General features: G+C 45.7%; 1 protein-coding gene across 2 annotated transcripts in view; it reads right to left on the reverse strand.

The window, feature by feature from the left end:
• Nucleotides 1-14,826, reverse strand: part of LOC135904455 (uncharacterized) — a 38,450-nt gene extending 23,624 nt beyond the window's left edge. The window contains exons 1-3 of one of the 2 annotated variants that reach the window (XM_065435273.1): nt 14,689-14,826; nt 2,239-2,286; nt 649-711 (exon numbers count right to left, since the gene is read on the reverse strand). In XM_065435273.1, coding sequence (XP_065291345.1) covers nt 649-711; nt 2,239-2,286; nt 14,689-14,767 — 190 coding nt within the window. In that variant the 5' untranslated portion in view covers nt 14,768-14,826. The remainder of the gene's footprint in view (nt 1-648; nt 712-2,238; nt 2,287-14,688) is intronic. The other variant, XM_065435274.1, reaches the window with a different exon arrangement.
• Between the last annotated feature and the right edge of the window lie 11,978 nt (nt 14,827-26,804).

Below are 26,804 nucleotides of genomic sequence, written 5' to 3' on the forward strand. Positions count from 1 at the left end.
GCGGCCTCGCTGATCTATGGCACTCCGCACTCAGACGTAATTACTGGTGCTGCAAATGGCTTCTGTTCGGCCGAGGTATACCGGTGGGCATCACATGCCTACTGGCAATAAATAGGCAGCCGTGCAATTTGACGAATATTTTCGGCATACTGGTCTAATTAGTTAGCCCAGAGTGTTGGAGTCTCTCACGTGTCAGGCCTCTACGGCCACCATAGTGGGTAGTTTGCGTCTTTGTCACAAGCGAAGAACACTAAACCATGTTTTTTTTTTTTTTATAAAGCACAGTGGCGGTATTGGCTATATATGTACAATGGCTGGTACTGTAGATGGGTCGTTTCTTTTGTTCGTTTTTTTTGTTATGATTTATTTAATTCTTGAGGCAGGCGATTGTCGGCGGTTACATGTTTTTCCTGATGTTCACTGAAGAAGAAATGCTGCTATCAACATAGAGGCAATTGCAGGCTTCTGCGTTGAGCTGGCACATCAACAACACATGCATACGCTAATGTTCACTGTGTGAAAATAACCAAACTACATTAGTTTGTGGTTAGTTAAGTAACAAACACTGCAATCACACTTCGCTGTGAAGCTATCCTTGCAGCCTTCAGCATGATCTGCCCTGGAAGAGACGAAGGCATTTCTACTCACTCGGTTTCTGTGCCGCAGAAGCTGGTCGTCGGTTCCCTGTTACTGTGTATTTTCCTGGCGTTCCTGGAAATATATCCGTACGAAAGAGCCCGTACGGCACATGTAATCACGTAATAACATTCAAAGTTGAATATATCAACCGATAAATGTCCAAACGTATTGAAAGTTTATTCAGGAGCTCGACAATGCAAGAGTGTGTTCACTAATTCTCAGCATCAAGTTTCTTAGTCATCCCTGCACGATTGTTCATTTGTGTTTTGTGTAATTTCATTGTGAAAGAAATATCTTTATCACTCATAAATTTCCAAGCAACAGTAATGAATATTTATAATGCTTTAAGGTACGTGATTATTACCGACAGTATTGCCAGATATTTTGTTGCGACGCCTTTCTAGCGTGTTAGGTAAACTGAGTGTCCAGTAGAAGGTTCTTTTTATTCCATATGCTACTTTACATGAAATGTGTACGCAATGTACAGTCTTTAGAAATACGAGGGGAAACACAGAATTCTGTTTTCAGCACCCATTACTGCTGACGTTTTGATTTGAGCCTGGCATGATGGCGTGCAACAAGCAGTTTTCCCATCGATACTTTCATTTCATTGAACGCTATGCGTACTCAACCACTACGGTCTCTTGAATGAACTTCGGTTCTTCCTTTTAAAATTGCTACAGGGGAAACAACGGGCGACATCCGGAAAATGTTACTAAGGGCATATTTTGGAAGTGGATATTTTTCCATTCGCAATACATGCGCCTTTTGTAATTACATCCCATTATAATCAGCGCCACCTATGTAACCGGTATCAAGCACTCGGCAGTAAACTCGCCGTGGTGGCTTAGCGGCTATGGTGTTGCGTTGCTAAGGTCGAGGTCGTGGGATCGAATCCTTGCCGCGGTGGCCGCATTTCGATGGGGGCGAAATGCAAAAACAGCCGTGTACCGTGCACTGGGGCACGTTAAAAGTCCCCAGGTGGTTAAAATTAATCCAGAGTCCCTCCACTACGGCGTGCCTCGTAATCAAATCGTCATTTTGGCAAGCAAAATGCCAAATTCCTTTAGCAGTAATTGCGGTAAGAAACGATTAGAGTAAGAAAAATAGGTAACAAGGACATTTTATATACTTTGTTACTGTTCAAAGAAGGAATTCGCCAAGGATACGCTTGATATAAATAGATCCAAACAGCAAACAAGTGCTGTTTGCTTAGCACGACAAGTCTTTTTCCTACTAATGACCTCCGTGTTTTATATCGGTGTTTTCATTTCCCCAGTGTGCAACAACATCGGTTTGGTGGTGCCAAACCACATGAAACTGCCTATTAGCTGCTTCTGCGACGTTTTGAAGTCCACATTCTTTTACAAACGTTTATCTTACTTATAGACTACGAATAAGCTGACTAGCGAAATTGGGATTTATTGTTAGCTCGCGCTTGCAGCAAAGATGCACATGACACGCGTATGACCTCCGTCCCTACACAAAAGTGGCACAGCATCTATTTCTGTTTCGACTATAAGCCACTACGCTGCGTCATTGCTGAGCCTCGCAATAGAGCAGCATTCACCGTCATGTCACGTTGACAGTCGCACTCACCTGAAGGACTTGACCCGCGTCCTCTTGCCCCGTTAAGGTTGTAACTTCCTAAACATATACAAAGATGCATCTGTAACACATGTGGTGGCATAAAATTCGCAGATTAAAAATAAATTACAAAGAATTTAGAATGCCCTTAACCCCACCTAACTCAAGGAAGTGTTTACGGTACGCAGGTTTGCACAAGAGCGATATCTATCGCACATGCATTTCGGGAATATAGATTACAAAGTGTTTTAAGCCGCTGCTCTGTTGTTTAAGATCTGCTTGCTTCTGCGAATGCTCTTCTCTGTTTGTTCTGGTCCCTTGTGTATGCAGACGTGTAGCAGTTTTGCCTTGGAATAAGCGCATTCGGTTTTGTTTTCTCGTATCTCCTGCGTCCGCAAGTTGCGAAGCAAGATTATTTACCCGAAGGGCAGGGAAGTGCTTTTATGGTTCTCGCGAGAATTTTCGTACCTCCACTAAAACTTTTGTCCGCTCTCGTTAGAAGCTTAACCCAACGTCTGCTATGCTAATTATATTGCATTTAGAAGGAATTCTAGAAAATTGAGAAATTAAATGTTTCATCTATGCAATTTTTTTCTATAGATCCGCTGAAGACCTGACAGCAACACAAGGTTATACTCGTTGTTCATGTCGATGCTTATTACCGGATAGTTTGCTATGAACATTAAAATTTGAAATCTCTATTTTAGTTTAATGGGTAGTTAAAGACGAAGTCGTCCGTCGTATCTGCGGATTCGGATGGGTATATATATATACATACATACATACATATATATATATATATATATACATATATATATATATATATATATATATATATATATATATATATATATATATATATATATATGCATGCTCAGGATTCGCAATAAGGTATTAATTAAAAGTTCGCGCTTATATATATATATATATATATATATATATATATATATATATATATATATATATATATATATATATATATATATATATATATATATGCATGCATGCTCAGGATTCGCAATAAGGTATTAATTGAAAGTTAGCGCTTGTCCTGTTTCAACTTGTTCCTCTTCTTTACGGCGCTATGTTACTTGCCAATTTCAATTTTCTGTAAACTAAGGTTAGCAGATTTCTACTTCTGTTAACATTTCATTTTAATATTCTGCATTGTTTACTTGTTTCTTTGTTTGAGCCAGGCTATCTTTGCTATGTGCTGGGCCTAAGAAAGGAGTAACCAGCACCACACATGATACAAACCTCTCCTACATGCACATTCAATTGAAGAGAGCACGGTCATAGACGGGGTACGTGAAACAATATAACACACATTTTATGTTCACGTCATTGCACATGCCCTCTCACAAATTAGATTACCTTCCAAAACTCCGACATAGCCATTGCACATGCGCTCTGACAAACTCACATAGTCTTCGCAACATGTTGTAATGTGTGAGAACGCTCATTCACTAGTATTCAGTCTGAGAAGTGTTTCCTATTTATTATTCACCATATGACAAGCCTTGCAGCGCAAGCAATTCTGGTGTCTGTTATCACGGTAAGTATGCGCAAGGCGGCTTTGCCGCTTGTGTGTCGGTATGTCCACTGCAAGCTTCTGCTTTTATCACCTCAATGGAGCTGCCGTGTAGCAATAAGAACACCCGGTCCACAATAAGGAATTCGTGCGTTCTAACTCTGGCTAAAGTCAGTATTTTTTTTAATGTTGAGTGGCATTTTCCAATGACCGAAAACAGAGCAAAGATTGATAAAAGTGCCGGCTAGCCTGACAAGGCAGTCCAACTAAAGTACGGCCAATTCAATCTTCGTGGAGAAAACATAACTGGAAATGACATTTATTGTAGCACACCAGTAGCAATAGCTGAGCAGTGTGGCGGCTGGACACTCTCTAATGCGGGGAATACAGAAAGCTGTTGGCGCGGCAGCGCACCTACCGCAATTTTTTTCTCAAATCCAAATTTCACAATTTCACAATTTATTTATTTATTTATTAGTAAAAATACAGATAATTGCATGTGCGTAGTATACATAAGGAGGTCCCAAAGTCAAAGACTGTATGAAGGTGTTCCCATCACGTAGTGCAAGATAACGAGATTTTTTCGAAACAGGCATTACTGCTTAGTGCTCAGACCATATCGTAACGGTCTGATTGGCCTTGGGACATCATTTGTTTTGTATTGCACGCCCCTTTCTTTTTTTGTGCCCTGTGCCGCGAGTGCAAACTACTAACAGAGAAGTAAACTGGAGACAGAACCCCACAAGGCGGGAAGAGAGGAAGCGACCGCTGAAAGGGAGCACTTCAGAAATCCAGGCACACCCCGCCGCCTGGACATCATTTGCACGCACGAAATGCATTGTGAGAAATAAAGTCGGCGCTCCTGTCTATCTTCATGCGCGTGAGAGGCTAACCAACCGAATGAGGGTATTACGCGAAGACGCCTTAGTAATTTTTCGCCATCGCAATTTCAAGCAGCCCTCATTGTTCTTAGATATGGTAGCGACAGCTCAATGATATCAGACATTTCTGCCTCACTGTTACGTCGGTACCGCCATTTTAACGCCAAATGCAGTCTCGGTGGGTTATTGTAAGTTGTTCGGAGCAAGCTGTGAATTCCAGACAATCGCCGATCCATAGAGCCTGCTCACAATAGTACTTAATTCTATGAATACGTCGTTCTTATTATCCAAGCAGTACTTGACGTCAAGCTTTTTTTTTCTGGTGACTTTATCTTTCTAACTGTTGAAATAAATGCGATACAATAGCTTAACGCTCGCTCACGCACACTAAAATGGGAGGTGCTTTCACAAGCACCAAAGGAGGAGGAGGAGAAAGAAAGGAAGAAGGCGTGGATGTTAGCCAGAAGAGTGTATAGTTAGCCAGCCTACGCAGGGCAAAAATAACAAAACGTAATGCGAGTGATTTTCTTTTATGGCAAAGCTGTATATTACTCGTATCCCGGGATTGGTTAGTCGCCGTCGACAGAACACTCGACAGAAAACCATTCCACAAATTGAATCAAAAGTGTCTAACTCCAATGGAATGGCACATGCAAGACGTACCTCAGTGTTCGTTTCAATAAATAAAAGCACAAAACAAATGTCAGAACGACATGGTAGATTATAAGGCTCGTTCGAACAATGCAAAAGCCATAGAGTTAGCCGCATGCGCTTCCCGTTAAAGATTGCGCTTGCATAAGCTGCAGCTCTGCGAAGCGGCAACTGTAGCATACGAAGAAGGGAGTGATGTCACTGCACTATCACATTTAAAAAAAGAACCAGCCTGGCAACCGATTTCATTTGTTGGTTATAGCGTTATGGGAAGGCCACGCATCTTAGGACTCCAGAAGATAAGCATGAAGGCGATAAGCTGTGACGGGAATAGCAACGTCGATATGCGCAACGGAGTCTAGACAATTGTCTTGCTATCAATCATTTCATGTAGTGCAATGCTCAATGGTTCAAGGCTATGTCACATTGAACTGTCGGATCAGGTGATACCTCAGCTTCGCTGGCTAACTACCTTCAGAGCCCAATTTTTTCTTGAAACTGCTGTGGAATAAAACGCGGCGCAAATTTGGCCGCCCTAATGAACGTTTTCGTCTAAAGAAGCCCATGATCCTTGTTTGTTCAATGTAAGACACTATTTCGCTGAGGTTGTATATCTCAAGCTCAAGTGCAGTGACTGGGGTGCGCGTAGATCATTGTGCAACTTGCTCTAAAACTAGCTTTTTTTTAATAGTGTTTTTCCTTCTTGTCTGACATTTTTTTCATTTCTTTTTATCATTTTCACGTGAAAGTGAATAACCCTCACCATAGCGATAAAATTTAAGGCCTCCCTTTTAGGTTTACACAGTTGCATGCTGTTTGTTCTCGCTGAACAACTAATGTACAGCGCGTATTGCGAAGACAAACACATGAAAGGGATAGGACAGAGCACAGACTACCATTTCTTAGACGAAAAGCGCGCAAGTGATCATAAAGGCACAACGAAGCTAGTATAGAGGCACAAGAAAGAAATAGAAAGGCGTGGGAAAACTTGCTGCAACGATATTTATGGCACAAGTGCGGCCTGTGCTTGCATGGTTGTAAGGCCTTTGGAGACACGAGCATCCTACAGTGCACCTGGCTGAAAAACCCGCGGAAGCCGGATAGATGCACCGTCACACTCCGCTCTGTCGGCTCTCCAGCGGAGTCGGGACAGCGTTCTGTCTTCCTATGATGGCACGAGCGCTTTGCCATGGCCTCCTCTATTTAAATAAATACAGGATGCACTGGTGTCGCGCACAACCACTAACCTTTCTGCCGAGAAACTGGGTACTCACACACACTATCATCTTTCACTTCCCACTCCCTCTCCCCTGACGACGCCTCGCCGTGCTCCCTCACGGGTAGCGGAATCAAGCGTCTTTCCTTTCTTTACATCACTTAACGTTGACCGCTAGCAAACGCCGACGGTTTCCGTTGGTATCATCCCGTGCGCCTTTGAGTTGCAACGCCCGTAGCTTGACTATCCGCTCAACACTCCAACTTTGCGAGACGCCCTCTAGCAACCCGCAGGGCTCTTGTTCCCGCTGCGCAGCAGCAGTTGTCTAGTGTGTTACGTGGCTTCAACGCGTTACCTCATCGTCTGGTTCAAACATCGTTAGAGGAGATGGAGCAGGTTTCCGATCCTTGCTATCGCTTTTGAATTCATCGTCCCATCAGAATCAGGATCTATAAATAAATATTTGGTCATATCACAGATATTTATTATATCGAAGGAGATATCATATCGGGAACACTTGCGAAGAAACTATTCGTATAGCTAACAACTCAAAGCATGCTGCAATAAGGCGAAACTGCCAAATCATTCTAATGTGTTAGCATTAGGAGTGTCCAATTGGAAAAATATTGTACTTGTTTCAAGTGTGGGAAGTCAATCACGTGGTACAAGGTATACACAGTCGAACCCGGACATATGGAACCCACAACGCATTATTATTGTGTAGAACGAACCGCTGTAAAATTCCCTTGGAAATTTTTGGTATAATGTTTTTATTTTATATATAAAATTGCGTACATATCGAACTTCTTTATTATGCCCTTCAGATTCTATATATCCGGGTTCAAATACACACACACACACACACACACACACACATATATATATATATATATATATATATATATATATATATATATATATATATATATATATATATATATATATATATATATATATATATATATATATATATATATATATATTGACACGACTATATTTGGCAGAACCATAATTCAGCGGGTATGCGCCAGTGGGGACAACGCTGAAGTAGCGCGGGTTTTTAGGTGAAGCAGGGGAAACGAAGAAGACGTTGTTGTTGTTCCCTTGGACGACTGATAAAGTGCGTTTCTTGGCGGTGCTGCTACGCATACTCGTCGATCCCACGTCGTTACACTGGTGGAGGTGCGGGGTATTCTTCATGCTTGGCACCCCTTCGCGGAGCCGACGATCGAGCCCGGAATCACCATCGCGCATCGAAACACCTGTCCACCGCTTCAGTCGTCGCCTGCTAGGCTTAGCGCCCGAGTCCAGTACCCTGCAAGAAACTTCGAGAAATCGTTTGCCTCCTACAAATAACATGGCCACCGCAGCTCCATCGCAAGTAACACTACAGAATCCTATGGTCCCGGAGAGCTTTCATGGTGATGCCTTTGAAGACGTCCAAGATTGGCTAGACCAGTTCGAGCGCGTCGCCCAGTATAACCATAAGACCAGCTCGGCGGACAAACTCTCGAGTGTATATTTCTATTTGAAGGACAATGCTCGTACGTGGTACGTAAACCGGGAGAGGAGCTTTGCCACGTGGGACGACTTCCGCGCACAGCTGCTGGATACCTTTTCAAGCATCGACAGGAGGGAAAACGCGCAGCGTCTCCTCGAAATCCGCGTTCAAAAGCCCAATGAGAGCGTTGCTATGTTCTCGGAAGACATGGCCCGTCTTTTCCGAAGGGCAGACCCAGACATGCCAGAGGAAAGAAAGCTGCGATATCTCCTGCGAGGAGTGAAGGAGCAACTGTTTGCTGGCCTTGTGAGAAATCCACCGACAACAGTGGCACAGTTCACAAAAGAAGCTACAGCCATTGAACGGGCCCTGCATCAACGATACCGCCAGCATGACATGGGCAACTCGACGGCGAACACTTCCGTACTGGCTGCGAGTAACGACATGTCTCTGCGTGAAGTTGTCCGAGAAGTGGTGCGAGAAGAGCTTCGGCAGCTCGGCTTTGTGGTTGCGCCTACGGAACCGACGCCAGCGTTATCTTTTGTTGCTGATGTTGTCCGGGAAGAAGTCCGGCAAGCTTTTTCAGCGCCAGACTGCGGCAACGTTCCGCGGCGCCTCACTTATGCGGAAGCTGTTCGCCGTCCACTCAACGCAACTTCAACGCCGTTGACACCGATAACTACAACACCACCTACGCCACAAGTAGAGCCGACATCGTCACCCTCGTCGACTCTACCGACCCCGCCGATCATGCCAGCACAAACAACGCCGTATTTTGGACATGCGCACGCCACTCCTTGGCTCCATGGAGAGTTACCGCCGAACTACCAGCGTCGGAAAACCGATTTGTGGCGCACCGTCGATCGTCGACCAGTGTGCTACCATTGTGGTGAAGCTGGACATGTCTATAGAGTTTGCCGCAAATGGAACAACTATCGCGCCGCTCAACACCCAAGCTTTCCTGCCAAGCTTACTCTCCGTGCGACGGTCGACGCGCTTACAACGACGCCCCTGTGAACAGTCAGCCACCAAATACGACGACGCCCCGACCACGTTCTCCTTCTCCATCTCCGGCGCGCTACAATTCGCCGACTCGTCGCAGTTTTGCCGACGTCACTAGGGGCAGGTCGCCTAGCCCTCGACGGGGAAACTAGCCGCTGCGACCTCCGGGGGTGAGGTTGCCAATACTCTAACTGCTCCACATCCCCCGTTATCGACGAACGACGACGTGAAGACTACATTGACGAAAAAGACGCCCAGCACAACGACGAATACGACGAATGGAAGTACGAAAGACGTAACTGACATCGTCAGCGCCGAGCTCATCGTTTACATTGACGGCCACGAAATAGCCGCTCTGGTTGACACTGGCTCCCATTTTTCTATCCTTAGCTTACAGGTCGCTGACAAACTGAGGAAGGTGAAGACACCATGGCACGGGCCCAACATAAGAACCGCCGGAGGTCAGTTGATGACACCTGTCGGGAAATGCACGGCCCGACTCTTAATCGCCGGTTCAACCTTCGTCGTCACCCTCGTCATCCTTACTGAGTGTTGTAAAGAACTTATACTGGGCATGGATTTCCTACGGGAGTACGGCGCCGTGATTAACATCCGTGACAGAAGCGTCACATTTGCCACGAGTTCGGATAATGTCACCGATGAGAAGCCACAACAACCTCGCTTACGTATTGCCGCGGACGACGTCATACTTTTGCCGCGGAGTTGCTCTCTCGTACAGGTGCGCTGTGACAGCCTGCAAAGTGGGACTGGAGTAGCTGAATACATCAGTGCGCTAGCACTGAATTGCGGTGTGTCCATTGCCAGAGCCCTTATCAATGTAATCGACGGAAGCGCCGAACTCTTGCTGACAAATTTTAGTAGAGAGCGCCGACACATCGTTAGAGGCACTGCTGTCGCCTATTTCGACGAAGTGACAGAAATACAAGACTGCCACTTAGCACAGGAGTCGGCCTCTACAATCCACACAGCTGCACCTATTGTAGACGTTAATCCGACGTTAACGGCCGTTGAGCGGAACCGTCTGTTTGAGCTCATCAAGCAGTACCAGGGCTGTTTCTCCTCTGCGTCAAGAGTTGGTCAAACGCCACTTACCAAACACCGCATCATTACTGATGTCGACGCCAGACCCATCCGACAAAACCCTTATCGTGTGGCCCCAAAGGAACGCGAAGCAATACAAAAACAAGTGAAGACGATGCTAGAAGATGGCGTTATTCGACCATCTAATAGTCCGTGGGCATCACCTGCGGTTTTAGTGAAGAAGAAGGACGGTAGCCTGCGCTTCTGCGTCGACTATCGGAAGCTCAATCAGGTCACAAAGAAGGACGTTTATCCACTGCCACGTATTGATGATTCCTTGGATAGGTTGCGAAACTCGTGCTACTTTTCCTCAATGGACTTGAAAAGCGGTTATTGGCAGATCGAAGTGGATGAGAGAGACCGTGAGAAAACAGCCTTTGTGACGCCTGATGGACTTTATGAATTTCAGGTACTTCCTTTCGGTTTGTGTTCGGCGCCAGCAACATTTCAGCGTCTAATGGACACTGTGCTCTCCGGACTCAAATGGCAAACATGCCTGGTGTACTTGGATGACGTGATTGTCTTTTCCGCAACGTTCGACGAACACTTACGAAGGCTGAAAACTGTTTTTGAAGCGATACGCTCTGCCGGTCTTACTTTGAAGCCTGAGAAGTGCCATTTTGCTTTTCATGAGCTTCAGTTCCTCGGTCACGTCGTCAGTAGCCAAGGAGTCCGACCTGATCCGGATAAAATTGCCGCCGTCGCTAATTTCCCGATTCCATCAGACAAAAAAGCCGTGCGACGTTTTCTGGGACTCTGTGCATATTACCGGCGATTTATTGCGAATTTCTCGCGTATCGCATGGCCGTTAACACAGCTCACCCGCGAAGATATGCCTTTTACTTGGGGCGAAGACCAGGAGCGGGCATTCCACGAGCTCCGGCAACGCATGCAATCGCCTCCCGTATTAGCACACTTCGATGAGGAAGCCCCGACGATATTGCATACAGACGCTAGCAATGTCGGTCTAGGGGCGGTGCTAGTACAATGGCAGGGCGACAGCGAAAAAGTGATTGCTTACGCCAGTAGGACACTATCCCGAGCCGAAGCTAACTACTCCACCACTGAAAAAGAATGCCTCGCAATGGTATGGGCAGTTCTGAAATTTCGTCCGTATTTGTATGGTCGGTCTTTCACCGTCGTAAGTGACCACCATTCCCTCTGCTGGCTCATTAATTTGAAAGATCCTTCCGGCCGCCTCGCACGCTGGAGTCTTCGACTCCAAGAGTTCGACTTTGTTGTTACATACAAGTCGGGAAAACGGCACGCAGACGCCGACTGCCTTTCTCGGTCTCCTGTTGAGCCGGCAGCACAAGACGATGACGACACCGTTTTTCTGGGACTCGTGGATACTGCCGATCTTTCACGCCAGCAACGGGATGACATTGAATTGCTGCCGCTTATTGATTACCTCGAAGGACGAACCAACAGCGTGCCGAGGCTCTTTGCAAGAGGGGTGGCATCATACTGCTTGCGTCGCAACGTCCTCTACAAGAAGAACTTCTCGCCTAGTGGCAGCAACTACTTACTTGTTGTTCCATCACCGCTTCGACGTGAAATCTTACACGCCTGCCACAACGAGCCGACTGCTGGGCACTTGGGCTATACTCGCACATTGGCACGGATTCGGCAGAATTACTACTGGCCGAGACTTACTGCGGGCGTTAAACGTTACGTTCAGACATGTCTGGATTGCCAACGTCGTAAACCGCCATCCGTCAAACCAGCCGGCTTACTGCACCCTGTTGACGTACCAGCCACACCATTTGCGCAAGTAGGCATGGACTTTCTGGGCCCCTTCCCTACGTCTACTACTGGTAATAGGTGGATAATCGTTGCCACGGATTATCTCACTAGATATGCCGAGACAAGTGCCCTGCAACGGGCAACAGCAGATGAAGCGGCACGATTTTTTCTGGAATCCATCGTTTTAAGGCATGGCGCTCCCGCCGTAGTCGTCACCGACAGAGGTACTGCGTTCATGGCCCAGTTTTTAGATATCGTTCTACGTCTAAGTGGTACCGCCCACCGGAAGACAACAGCGTATCACCCCCAAACGAATGGACTGACAGAACGACTCAATAGGACATTGGCTGATATGATAAGCATGTACGTAGATGTAGAGCATAGGAACTGGGACGAGGTTTACCTTATGTCACCTTCGCGTACAATACGGCTCGTCAAGAGACCACTCGCAAGACGCCCTTCAGTCTCGTATACGGCCGTGAGGTTACAACAACATTAGATGCAATGCTCCCTCATGAATTTGACGACAACGAGACGGGTGCTGAAGAGATAATACACCGAGCAGAGGCAGCTAGGCAGCTTGCGCGTCTGCGAATCCACGAGCAACAGGACATGACGCCCGACGCTACAATCTTCGGCACAAAGCCGTAACATACAACATCGGCGACAAAGTGTGGGTGTGGACACCTATTCGACAGCGTGGGCTCTCTGAAAAGCTCCTACGCAAATACTTCGGGCCCTACATAGTTCTCCGACGCATCAGTGACGTCAACTACGAAGTCGTTCCAGACAGCTCGCACTGTTCAAAGCGCCGACGGCATTTACCCGAGGTGGTTCACGTGCTGCGTATGAAGCCGTACTATGAGGACTGCCAAGACTGCGCAGTTCTTTACCGCTGCTTTCCAAGCGTCTATCATCGGGACGATGATCTTTTCTAAAGGGGGACCAAGTGACACGACTATATTTGGCAGAACCATAATTCAGCGGGTATGCGCCAGTGGGGACAACGCTGAAGTAGCGCGGGTTTTTAGGTGAAGCAGGGGAAACGAAGAAGACGTTGTTGTTGTTCCCTTGGACGACTGATAAAGTGCGTTCTTGGCGGTGCTGCTACGCATACTCGTCGATCCCACGTCGTTACAATATATATATATATATATATATATATATATATATATATATATATATATATATATATATATATATATGTGTGTGTGTGTGTGTGTGTGTGTGTGTGTGTGTGTGTGTGTGTGTGTGTGTGTGTGTGTGTGTGTGTGTGTGTGTGTGTGTTTGAACCCGGATATATAGAATCTGAAGGGCACAATAAAGAATTTCGATATGTACGCAATTTCATACATAAAATATAAACGTCATACAAAAAATTTCCAAGGGAATTTTACAGCGGTTCGTTCTACACAATAATAATGCGTTGCATGTGGGTTCGATATATCCGGGTTTGACTGTTTACCTTCTACCACGTGATTGGGGTAATTGGACATTGCAAGTAGAAGCGTTCTGTTTCGTCCTGCAGTGAACATAAAGATGATGATGATGATGATGATGATGACGACGACGACGACGATGATGATGATGATGATGATGATTATGATTATGATGATGATGATAGTGACGTGTCTACCGTCAGTTACACTTCACCCCTCGAAGAGCGAGAACGCCTGTCAAATGAACTCCTGAACAGGACTTGGAATGTGGTGCACACGGTTGAAAACATGTATCCGGGACCTGACGGAGGGAGGTGCTAGCGCATTTCTCTCGCATTTGCCGCTAAGTCACAGCTGTCTTTTTTTTTTAATGCTTCTTCTAATCCCCATGTTCTTGGCCTACTCGCCGCTGTATTTTTTGGCATTTTCTCTCGAGGCAGCGACATGCCGCTGCTGTACCCTTTAATAGCCCTTTAATAGTTTACCCTTTGATGTATTTTAATGCCCTTTATTGCACCCTTTATTCAGGCAAATGTTTGACTTTAGCCTTGTCCCCTAAGACAATCTGAATATTGTCAAAAATAAATCAAGAAAGAAAGAAAGAAAGAAAGAAAGAAAGAAAGAAAGAAAGAAAGAAAGAAAGAAAGAAAGAAAGAAAGAAAGAAAGAAAGAAAGCAAGAAAGAAAGAAAGAAAGAAAGAAAGAAAGAAAGAAAGAAAGTCGCTCAAGCCCCTGATTGAGTTTGGGAAGTTATATCATTGGTGAATGGTAACTTAGGCGTGAACATCAATTTACCGGCGAGTTTTGGTTGCGAAATGGAGCTTAACCTTGTATGTGTAAGATAGGTTTAAATTTTGAGAAAGAGTACAGGGTTCTGCGACACGTGAACTACTACTAGTGGGCGTCAGAAACCCTAAAGCGTTTCATGCACTTACTTGTTACGAGGTTAGCACGGCAAAAAAAAAATTTAGACAATGATGGAGTGCCAAGATACACGCTGTTTCTCGTCAAATCAGTGAAGCTCAATATTTAAAAGCTTAATTAAGAGTATGAAGAGTATGAAGGAAGGTAAACATTGCGTTGCAGTGCTGATAGACTTGCGTTAGGTTCCCAACTTCCAGTCGCAGAGCACCCTATCTAAAGCATCTACTTTACACAAATTATTATCATACGCAATAGTTCTACGCGCGTCTTAGCACTGAGATACGAGGGTGTTTATAACGCTGAGCAATTTCACTATATCTATACTGGTGTCTTGGCGGCATCGCTGTTGCCAGGCAGCATCCGGAGCCCTGGCGAAACATTCACAAAAGGAAATGGCTGTTCATGGCGTTGCTCAGAACAGCCGCAACAAAATGCGGTTAATAGGTGGTGATGCCGTTAAAATTTACTCACTCCTTCCTTTAACAAGCTCCACTTCTGTGATTATAACCACCATGACAGCAACTGGGACGGTGATTAGGGCGACCCTCATTATTACCTGCCTCACCAAAATTGGAAACTGAAGCTGTACATTTGCGAACAAGCTCTAAACACATCTGATGAGCGCGCGATTACAGTAAGCGCAGCTTGCGGGAAAACAGCTTACGTGAAGAAGCCGACATTGTTAGTTCACAAGTGACAATACGACTGAGGCTGTTTATTTTTTACATTTACTTTCTATCGCTTTCCCCCTCTGCGGCTCAACAAGGTCCACTGCGCCTTGCTATAAGGCAACAGAGTAAGCGAGAACAAGCGGTGATAGATCATGCTAGACAATCAGCCGCGGTGTTTCAGGTGCCCTCTTCACGTTCAAATGTAGTAATACATAAGCCAGTATTGCCACCATTGTGCACGTGCGGACGGCATACCTCGCGGCATCACCGCGTGACAAATAGTGACAGAAAATACAAAAAGTTTACACAATATCACCGCGATTTGCGATAGCCGGCGACATGCCTGTAGGCATAGATGTTGTTACGAAAGGCCTGCAAAAGTACCGACCTACAAAATTTTCCCAGCCAGCTGCAGCTGTGGGTGTGGTGAGCTTCCCAGAAGCGATCTTCGACCCCTTCCCCACCTGCTGCAGCGACTCGCTTTGTAGGGACGACGATGTGCCGCGTCAACACCCCCTCGTCGCGCCATGACTAAACGCGGTCGGCGGACCAAGTATTCTTATGGCGTTTTTCACTGGTCGATTCGGAGCAGGATTTTTTGCTCCGCGGCAACGAATCCTAATTTCACTGGTCGATCTGGAGCGGGTTCGCGCCTTCCACTGGTCGTTACGGATCAACTCGCACCGCGCCGGATCGCTCTCACTTGCTCCGCCGCCGAGACCCGGATTCGGGCGGAAATAGAACGCGTCACAAGGCGTCACTTCCGTCTTCAAGCGAAATCGGTACCCGGTCGGTACGCACAACATTGTGTTGGGCATAGTTTGCGGGACCGGTTTGTGTCATGTGCACGCAGACTTCCTGTGTGATCTCCCGCGGAGCGTTCGTGCGCTCCACTGGCAGACTCGGATTGGTGAAAGCCGAGCGCTCGCTCGAGGATTCAGGCGGCTGCTCCAGATCGACCAGTGAAAAACGCCATTAGTGGATTCGCCGTCACCGCCACGGGTTGCTTCATCATCATCATCATCACCCTGGTTACGCCCACTGCAGGGCAAAGGCCTCTCCCATACTTCTCCAACAACCCCGGTCATGTACTAATTGTGGCCATGCCGTCCCTGCAAACTTCTTAATCTCATCCGCCCACCTAACTTTCTGCCGCCCCCTGCTACGCTTCCCTTCCCTTGGAATCCAGTTCGTAACCCAAGTTCGAGACAAACTTGCGCAAGTATGACGCCATCCCGAGGAATACTTCGAGGTGTTCAATACTTGGTGCGTGATATCTGGCTACGGTGCATATGCGTTCATGTATGGGTCGTACGCCATCGCGAGAGATCTTATAGCCGAGGTAATATAAAGCAGTCAATCCGAACTGAACCGAACTGAATCCAAACCAATCTGCCCGAACCATAGGTATTCTAGCGGTCTGTTTACTTCGTTAAAACTTCTTTCTTTCCCCCATCATAAGCTCAACAGGCCACAAGCTAGCACGCTTCGCATGCTCCAGACGGGGTCCTACCCCTCTAGGGGCTTTTTGAACAAGCTCCACCCGGACATCGATCCACTCTGCCCAGAATGCGGCACTGAATTTAGCTCATTAAATCACATGCTCTGGCAGTGCCCTGTTTTACAGGATTTTAATACAGAAGACTGGACGAAGGCTATCACAGACTCGAAACAGGACGTCCAGCTCCTGGCTGTCCAGAGGGCCCGTGAACGCGCGGAGAGGCATGGCCTCTCTGTTCCGACATGGGACTAGCCAATGGCTGGGTAGGGACCTGCAGGCCCCCGCTTAGCTCCTCAGGACCCCAATAAAGTCGTTTGCTGCTGCTGCTGCAGGGCGAGTTGGTGCATACTTGACATAAAAATTGTAACAGCGCAAATACATGCAACCAAAAAGTACCAAGGACGAGACACAAGCGCTTGTGTCTCGTCCTTGGTACTTTGTGGTTGCATGTATTTGCGCTGTTACAATTTTTATGTAAAAAAAAACTGTTTACTTCGGTTTCACTTTTTTTGCCACGAACCTGTTTCTGCAGCACGTATGCACTCTCATAAAAAATAAGACCGTCATTTTGATTTGGCTCTGGTCCCGAGCAAGTTTCTGAGGTGAAGTATGGCTACACACGCACTTTTTCGATCCCGTGAGAGCAAAGTCAGGATTTTGGAACATTCTATGCCTATCATATTCTTTTTATTCAAGTGCCCTAAAGGCCCATACAATATACGCATTTAAACAGATAATGCATGCTAAAATAAAAATAACACAAGCGGAAAAACAGGGGAAAAGACAAAACAAACAGTAAGAACAATACAACAACACATCCTAATCATTGAAGATACCTATTTAATTAAAATGTGTGTTACACGAATTCAACGTAACTTGGTTTCTTCATTCAAGGAAAATGTTTTCTATAAAGGTACATATACCAGCAGATACTGCATGAAACAATGCGATAACAGAACCAGAGAAAATTTTACGTGCAGTACAAGAAACTCCGTGCTATTCTACAACAAAGCCATTTGCGCAAGGAACATTAAAATCTGGTGAGAAAAAAAGCAAAGTCAGAAAAAGTGCACAATAACACAGTGATGCATGTAACGAATGAGCAAGAGAATATTACGTTAGTACGTTAAAATCGTGTTTTAGTTTTGCTAGGGCCCGCCGTGGTTGTTCAGTGGCTATGGCGTTGGGCTGCTGAGAACGAGGTCGCGGGATCGAATCCTGGCCACGGCGGCCGCATTTCGATGGGAGCGCAATGCGAAAACACCCGTGTACTTAGATTTAGGTGCACGTTAAACAACGTTAAACAACCCCAGGTGGTCCAAATTTCCTTAGTCCCCCACTACGGCGTGCCTCATACTCAGAAAGTGGTTTTGGCACGTAAAACCCCTTAACTAAAAAAAAAGTTTTGCTAGGAAATCAGCATGACTTAGAGCTGATACGGTTTCATTTGGTAACGTATTCCAGTGATATATCGCCAGAAAGAGGGGCGAGTTACTCAAGAAGTTAGTGCGCGCAAGAACGGGCTGCACTTTAAAGGGATGATCAGCGCGCGGGAAGATACGATGGGCGGGCCTGATGTAGCATGCGCTGGAAGACGACCTGCAGTGATAAAGCTTGTGAAAATGGGAAAGAAGACCTATCAGCCTTCGATTTTCCTGACAGGGGAGATTCAGAGATATCTTAATGTTAGTGATGCTAGACGTTCGTGAGTAATTTTTCGTGATGAAGCGGGCTGCTTTGTTTTCGACTGATTCGAGCTTGTTCATGAGGTACGACTGATGCGGATTCCAAATAAAAGACGCGTACTCCATTTTCTAACGAACCAGTGTCGTATAGGCTGATAATTTAGTGGACTTGTTTGCCGAGTAAAGGTTCTCCTTATGTAGCCAAAGGTTTTACACGCGCTGCTAGTAATAGCTTCGATGTGATGATTCCATGAAACGTTTGAAGATAGATGAATTCCCAAGTATTTTATTGTTTGCGCATGTGCAATACAAATGCCGTTCATCGAGTAATGGCTAAGCCTTGGGTTACTAGAGCTAGTGAAAGCTATACCTTAGTTTTTGAAACATACATTTCCATTTGCCACTGTTTACACCAGTCGGTAATTTTCGTGAGGTCAGATTGCAACATGTCAGTGTCGGAAAAGTTAATTATTCGTCTGTAAGTCACGCAGTCATCTTCAAACAGTCTTATTGTCGATTTAATATTATTGCTGATGTCGCTGACGCATAGCAGAAATAAAATTGGTCCCAATAGAGAGCCCTGCGGCTATTGCTTTTCGCGTATCGTGCGTCGTCAGAGCGTTATCGAGGTGCCCATGTTACCAGTAAGGCCAGTTGGCCTCGAGAGAGAGGGATAACAAATTTGACGTATAGAGGAAGGAATAGCTACGAAGCCGCGAAACCTGCTGTTCGTGCTTCTTCCGTACCATTATCAAGGTGGTGCGCTGTCTCTACGTGTTCGCGACATGCAAAGCAGTTGCTTTCAATCAGCTCATTTGAGGGCATTGCTTTATGATGCGGCTGTGAGCGCAGTCACGTGGTATTTTTCATATTTTGTGGGGTTTCTTTACGAGTCCGAAGAAATTGTACGCAATTAGTACGTCGCTGAAAGCGCCGAAGTTTGATGTTACTTCATAGGATCGTTTCTATACTTAGATGTCATTGGGGGTACGTGCCTACAGATGCGTCATTAACACTGTGATAATCAGGACACTACTCCTCGAGTTGGATAATTAAATGCACTTACCTAATTAAATCTCAGTAAGGAAGAAAGTTACTGGCGGCTACTCCATTGCACTGGAAAAAATATGCACTACGCTTCTTCGAGCAATGCAGCTGCTATATTTTGAAGTCTTCGCGCATGATACTTGGAGAACACTGTATGACTCAGTCAGTAATCTAAATGAGGCTAAGCCGCGTCGACTCGAAATAAGAATCAACAGGAGTCATGCGCACTAGCGCTTATACTCGGACTCACACAGGAAAGAGAGAGAGCGCGCTTGCAGTTTCTCCGGGAGGGCAAAGCAGTATTACTGTTAGAGAAGTATATGACAATTACATCATGGAATATTAAGCCACCGAGAGACGCCAGATTCTTGGTGGTGCGAGAGGACTCAGGATGTGAAATTTAGTTGTCTCCTACTACGAGCTCTTGTAAATACTCATGTGAGGCCGTCAATTACATGAGTATTTCCTGGGGAGGGAGCAGTCCCCCCTCCCCTCCGCCTCGGAAAAATGAAAACCTTCCGCCTATGCGTGCCAATCGGACCCTTTAGAGACCCATAAAATAAAAGAAAAAAATATGCAGGCAAGTAGGCTTTCCTGTATATAAAACCCCGATTATGTGCATCCTCGATCGCCGGGAGGTTGTGGCGTGCTCCTGTAATCCAGCTACCTGGAGGCTTGCACTAGAGGGCGGGTTGAGGCTGGGAGTTCTGTCCCATGTTGACCTATGTTGGTCGGGTGTCAGCGCTAAGCTGGGCGTCGATATGGTGACCCCAGGGGAACCCGGCGGTGGCCAGGTCGCCTAAGGAGGAGCGAACCGGTCCAGGGCGGAAACGCAGCAGGCAAATTCTCTCGCGTTCTGCAGTAGTGGGATAGCACCTGTGAATGGGCGGCATGGTGTAGCCCAGCCAATACATTCGGACCTGGTGCAATTTTTGTTTCTGTGCAATCAGTAGTATAGTTATGTTTTAAAAAAACGTGGACGTGCGTGGCAGTCCTGTGACGCGGAGCTTAAAGTATTCACTTGGGATTGTTATCGCGGGCAAGCTAAGAAGCGTGCGGAGGTTACATTTCTCTCGCTAATCGCCTGCAAAAAATAGCACTGTTTTGCTTTGCCAGTACAATTTTGGGAACTGCCGGAAATTGCATGCATGAAAATGACAATTTCAAGGTAGGTAATGCACAAGATTCTCTAATTAACTTTCGATTTAATACCGTTTTCTGCATCCTGAAAGTGCGAAATTGAATCAGGGCATTAGTTAAATGATACCTGCTTGGAAGAAATCCAAGGGCTAGAGCGCCAGCGTGCGCTCGTACACACGTCAACAGCTTTTCTATAACACACTAGTTAATCTTGCTGCAGCCGAAGGCCTTCCTACTACGTTAAGCGTAGATGTGTATGCATGTATGTACATATGAGAGGTGTATGTGCGTGGACATTAAACTCACTAAAGGAGGAGCCTACGGACACAACAATATCTTCAGTTTTCAGTAGCTTTATTGTTAAGCCTTCATTTGCTTTAATTCTTACTAGTTAGGATGAACATACGAGTTCTTCTTCTCTTGTGTTCATGCCACAGCAGGTGTGATGGTTTTCATAGAGGCTGCAGGATCATTGTTCTTCTGGAAAGTTGGACAATAAAACAGTTATCTCTTCAACGTGATCTTCACATCCCATTTTCAATAATATTTCTTGTCTTTACTCCTTTTCACGAGTACATTTCAGAGTTCGACAATTAGGTTGGTCGCTCGTAATACGCAGTCAGTTAAGTGTTCGTGTGTGTGTACGTGAGTGCGTTTGTGTGTCCCTGTGTATGCGTGGGTGATGGGGTGGGAGTGCGGCAAATAAAGGTGTGGTGAAAAAGCATTTATGCTTTCTTTTTATCTTTTTTTATTTCCCCATCGTAGTCCTTACAGCAGGGGGTTCAATTCTTAAAACAAGGCACAAATAAAATCGCTTTCGCATGGAGGAAATCTGCATTTCCAACACATAAAGAATATCCCAAGAAACAGAAAGTTTCTATTTTTCCATTTAAGGCATTCAGTTAAGGCATAAAATCCATTTAAGGCATCACCCTTTTAAAGAATCGCACACGGACTTTCAACTTATCTCGTCTTTCAAAAACATAATTCAGTGGCATAAAATAACACTCGCTATTAATGCCACTTTTAATATAATATACATTATGAAAAAAAGTGTTACGTGTGAGTTTGGCGACTGTTTTCTAATCTATCTCAATTGATAGACTTATTTTTTTCACTATCGGTCATACTTAGCCTTCTGCCATAATTACGAAAAAAATGGCATTATCATATTCTGCACTTACTTTGTCTTCGAAATGAGCGGTATGGACCACGCAAACTAACATATAATCGATACACATGTGGATGAAATATAACTGTTGCTTAATTTTCATTAAGAACCAAACTGTCTCGTTTTTAACAAGACTGACACGCTTGCTCAATTACAGATAAGCCGGGAAAATAGCCCAGATTCTACCGCATTACGTAGAGCAACATTGTCCGTTATTCTATATTATTATTAATCTCGTGTGAGTGCTCCTCGTAAAGGTGGCGTGCGCACTTTTTCACTTTCAGGGACGTCTGCCATTTATTTGCACCATAAGGCATTGAAGAGCAAGTAATGCTCAAGAGCTTGTTTATCAAACTCATATAACTATATGTATACCATGCAATCATCAGGAAATGCTTTAAATTAGGATGTGACACAAAAATTCATAAATAAATAAATAAATAAATATATATATATATATATATATATATATCCAGCAACATTGATGCCTTCAGGTAGCATATGTGGGTTTATTGACCAGTTGCCTTCACCCGAAAAGATCACGTTCTCGTGACGCCTGCGGCAAAAATGACGTTCCACGTCCGCCGCCAAGGTCTGTGAGTGAGGGCGCTGGCTAACACTCCCAGGGTTCTACTAGTACACATAAATACCCAAGAAAGTGGATGGGGAAACGCCGCCGCGGTAGCTCAATTGGTAGAGCATCGCACGCGACATGCGAAGGTTGTGGGTTCGGTTCCCACCTGCGGCAAGTTGTTTTTTCATCCACTTTAATTTCCATTAATTTATCATTACTTTATTTCATTTATTAAGCACATGCAATTTCCCCTATGTTGTACTTGGTGTCAGTGTTTGTTGGCTTCTCATTATATGACTATATATATATATATATATATATATATATATATATATATATATATATATATATATATATATATATATATATATATATATATATATCCCGAAAGACCTCTACATTAATATTTCCGCGGAATATTCCTGCGGAAAGGCGCCACCCGTCTTAAGCGTAGCTAAGTGCCCGGCAATGTAAGAAAAAAAATTGCGGATGCCGTATGCCCAAACTTGACTCATTATTTCCTTAAAAGCGCTGCACCACGAGTGGAGTCACTCGGATTAACCCAGACGAAAACAGGTCGTGTTCTTTCATGCAGATATGCTGTTACACAGTGAAAAAGAAAGTGGGCTAAATGCACCATTTCGTGGATTCTATAGGGTCCTGCGCGGCGGAAACATTTCGCGCCCAATTTACCTATACAGGCACCAGAGCACTCTCTGATTTTCTCGTCAGACTCACCCGGATTTTTTTGCTGACTCTCTATCACAGTCCGTGCTATATCGGCACCTATAGAAACATAGAGAGCAGATCTGTTATTTACATTGCGGTTGCTACACACAGCACGTTCAATGTATCCTATACACAATTGGCAATCATCTTCATCACTTAATGTCACATCACTCGCAGTCTATCATCTTATTGAATTCAACTCTCGCAGCGATCGAAAACATTATGGTAGTATCGAAGTTCTGTTATACTCGAAGAACAGTCGTTTTTCATCATCTGCCGGGCCTGGCTTCTGCGATAAATTCAGCATGAGAAAAAGACAAACAATATTAGAAAAAGATACAGTGGCGATACGTCGAGTGCAATATTAGCATAATAGAAATTAATTAAACGGGTTTCATATAAAATGTATAATATTTATTATCCTTAAAAAGACGAAAGGGAAAAGCCTACAGTCCTCCGAGTGTCGTTCCCGCAGCTAAGTGATGGGCGAGAGCAGGGGAAGCATCAACACACTTCTATTTTTAAAGACAGTGTCTTCATTGGTGAGAGACCCCCACTTTTCCAAATAGGGTTTCAGGCATTTATGTCTCTCTCATCATTCGTGGACCTCTCAGGAGATAGCGCAATCCAAAAATGTGGGCCGGCGCCGGAGATAACGCCCTCACAAAAACTGAAGCAGCAGTCCGACACTCCTTCTATACTAACCTCACGCGAGAGGCGCGACATGATAGAGTCCCATGCGCAATCAATCCGCCCCATTCACACTCTCGACACACTCTGGAAGATTGTCTTTGATAGACTTCAATTGGAGTTTCAGTGGCCTTCCACATTTTTTTTTTTTAGAGCGCAGCTCTTTGGCGTCCGTTCCTGGGTTTCGCGTCGTCGTCGGCGTTGTCGTCGGCCTCGTAACCAGCTCCGCCCCCCTTTCATCCCCCCAGCGCTAGCAGCGACCGACTGATACCGCTGGATGCCGCTGACGCCGCTAGAGAGTCAAGAGAACGTGACTGCATAGAACACCGTCGCCGCCATGCAGAAAGAGGAGGAAAGGGTCCCCCCCACCCCCTGTTCTTGTGTGGCGGATAGGGTGCTCTTCAGTTGCCGACGCGCCGGTTATTTCACGTAGGCCCCGGCACGTCGACGAATACGTGACCACCTTCCCACGGCTAGACCTGGTTCTTAGCGCTGCGGAAGCGAGGGTATCATATTGTTTGTGTCGGCATCGGCGGCGTTGTCCCTGAAACCAACTCCGCAGCTGGGGTTGACTCACTATCGGCGTCAGCGGCATCAGTCAGTCGCTGCTATCTCTTCCCTCCTCCCTTTATCGTGTTGTCCGCTTGCTGCGCGCGCTTCTGCCCCCATCGTTTGCCGCTGGGTGTACACGCCGCCCCCCTCCCCCCTCTTCCTGCGAGTCTCCGGTTGTCAAAGCGCCGGCTCGAACTTAATTCCTTTCTTCGCTCCTCCTCCAATGCAACCCCTGTGCGGTGGCAATCAGAGAGCCAGATCGGTGGCGGCGGATCTGTATATGTGCACCGCCCGAGCCGAAATTGCCGCTGCCGTTCGCCCTGTGCGGTGGCAATCAGAGAGCCAGATCGGTGGCGGCGGATCTGTATATGTGCACCGCCCGAGCCGAAATTGCCGCTGCCGTTAGACAAACAGCAATTTCCTAACACTTATGCGGGAGAACATCCCGTTCCTCTCGCTCGTAACGCGTCCCACGGCTGTGACAACCTCGCGAGGCACTTGTATAGATCTCGTCTTTGAGAATCAAGCATTGGTGTACCAAGTCGAACATATATCAGTCTATTTCTCCGACCACAAAGCTTCCTTCATGACTGTCAAGAACTGTTACTGGAGTCTTTGTTAAAGGAATACGTGTGAAAAATAAAAAAAAAATTCTGTGATAGCGCATACATGTGTTGCTCGATTTCTTTGCCTCAATCTATCGAAAATGTGAAACAGCTTATTTGCTGCGCTCAAATTTCGCATTAGGAAGTAACGTAATCGTCAGTAATTTTTTTTTTCAATCAAGTGGCCCGTTATGGTTGTACTAGCCGATCAGATGAGCGCCACCCTGGGCGACCGCTGAAAAGGCTTGTCGGAGAGACGTTGTGCTTCGAGTGGCAGGAAAAAAGCTCACAAAAAAACTTAAAACTTAAAACAACTTTGGTTAACAGGAGAGTTTAACGATAGGGAACAGATTAAGAAATTAGGAATTATTCCGTTTGTGACCACTCATGTCTTCGCTATGCACGAATGACGCCCGAGACACCACTTGCAATGCAAGTTACCTGCCAATGCAGTGAGAACCAGAAGACTGGTAAATGGTGTGCCGGTGGGAAACAGGCCAGGTGACTTGCAACCCTAGGGCTTCGTTTACACTTGTGGTGCGGCAAGGGAGCCAGAAGGCCACATCGGGCGGGAATTCTTTACACCGCATGTCCAACATGTCCACATTTGTTGTTGCCGCCGCCGCCGCATTCGTCACGTTCACTATAGAGGTCACTGCACGGCATATCTCAGTAAACCCGCAAGTTTTGCTACAGAAGGACTCGACTGGCCGCGCTGTGGTCTGGTCCCCTGGCAACTGAGCCCTCTTTTCGGCATAAGTACGCGTCTTCTTGTTTACGCAACAAATTCCTCGGTCGTTTTATTGTGCCTTAAGACGTTACTGGGCAGGCATTCCTTGTTATTGCCGCGTTTCGCCTGTTCCTACTCATTCGGATCGTAGTTGCCCGAAGGACAGATACAGCGTAAGCCGTGCACTCAGCACGTTTCATGATATACTCCCACGCTGCCATGCAGCCATTTTCGCAGTGAAGAATTAGTGTGAGCGCAGTCTGTGACTTCCGTCCACCTCACCTGTACACATCGTCATCACGCGAAAGTGCTTCTCATCTGCGCAGACCATCATCAGCACGCGTCTAGTCTTCTTCGTCAACACAGCTCGAGCTAGGCGAGAATAAAGCGATCCTGTTCGCTTCGGTGGCGGAATCGAACCGTTAGTATTCGAGACACCGAACATTTACAGAACAGTTCTTAAATATAATCACCAGCAACGTTCAAGCATTCGAAAAATGAGAAACGTAAAACATCGGGAGATTTGTTTCTCTAGTTTCCATCATTCGGAGAAACCGAATCTGACGTGTAGCCCAACCATTTATCAAACCACTGTGTGCTCAGTGTTCGTCTCGAGGCGACGCTACTCCTTAATGTTCGTATGACTCCGATGAGCATGTACCACCAGTCGGATATTACTGTAATGTAGTCAGAAGATCAGTTTATCTATCACACTTCATCGCGGAGATTTCTCTCAACCATGCTGTTGTCGGTACTCTGGTTCTCTCGCCTTGCTCGTCAAGCTGCCATGTTGCTAAACGTTCCCTTTAATTTTAATGCCCAACTTTCATTTCAGAGATGGTGACAGAATAGCACCTTGAATTCTACATTCTCTGCTGGATAGAAACGTATCTCAGTTTACAGTGCTCTTGTCTTTATTTGTTGTTGGTTGACATTTCCGAAAGCTTTAATGTAATGTTCGCGCAACTCGAGCACTGTATTGAAAGAATTCATCTTATCATTCCAAATGTACTTCTAAAGTGCTCAATTCACGTGCCTATTCGTATCACTGTCACCACTATTTGACTCGTAGTTGATTCGGTTTTAAGTGTTACTATTCGAACGCCCATCATTTGAAGCGCACGAAAGAGCATGCACATTTAGTTACGAAAGAAAGCAACAACATGGCAGTGTGCGTTCGGAAGCAACCTGCGCTGCTGAAGTACTGCGTTGCAAAGTTATCAGCATATATTGTAAATGACAGTGAAGTTTCCCTTCGGAAGAAGACGATCGCTGTACTCACTTGCACTTCCTAGTGAGGCTACTGCGCCTGTTATGCCCGCTCCGATGCTTGCAGCGCTTGCGACCCCTAAAAAATATTTAGAAACAAGGATGATGAAACCTTGGTAGCTTGTAAATATCCTAGAGACTTGGTTCAAGAATAATCAAAGTGTTGAAAAAAAGCCCTTAGTTACCGAAGCAGACATAGCAAATGCATTTTCCCCCTACTGCA

The sequence above is a fragment of the Dermacentor albipictus genome, chromosome 7, assembly GCF_038994185.2.
Source record: "Dermacentor albipictus isolate Rhodes 1998 colony chromosome 7, USDA_Dalb.pri_finalv2, whole genome shotgun sequence".
Taxonomy (NCBI): Eukaryota; Metazoa; Arthropoda; class Arachnida; order Ixodida; family Ixodidae; genus Dermacentor; species Dermacentor albipictus.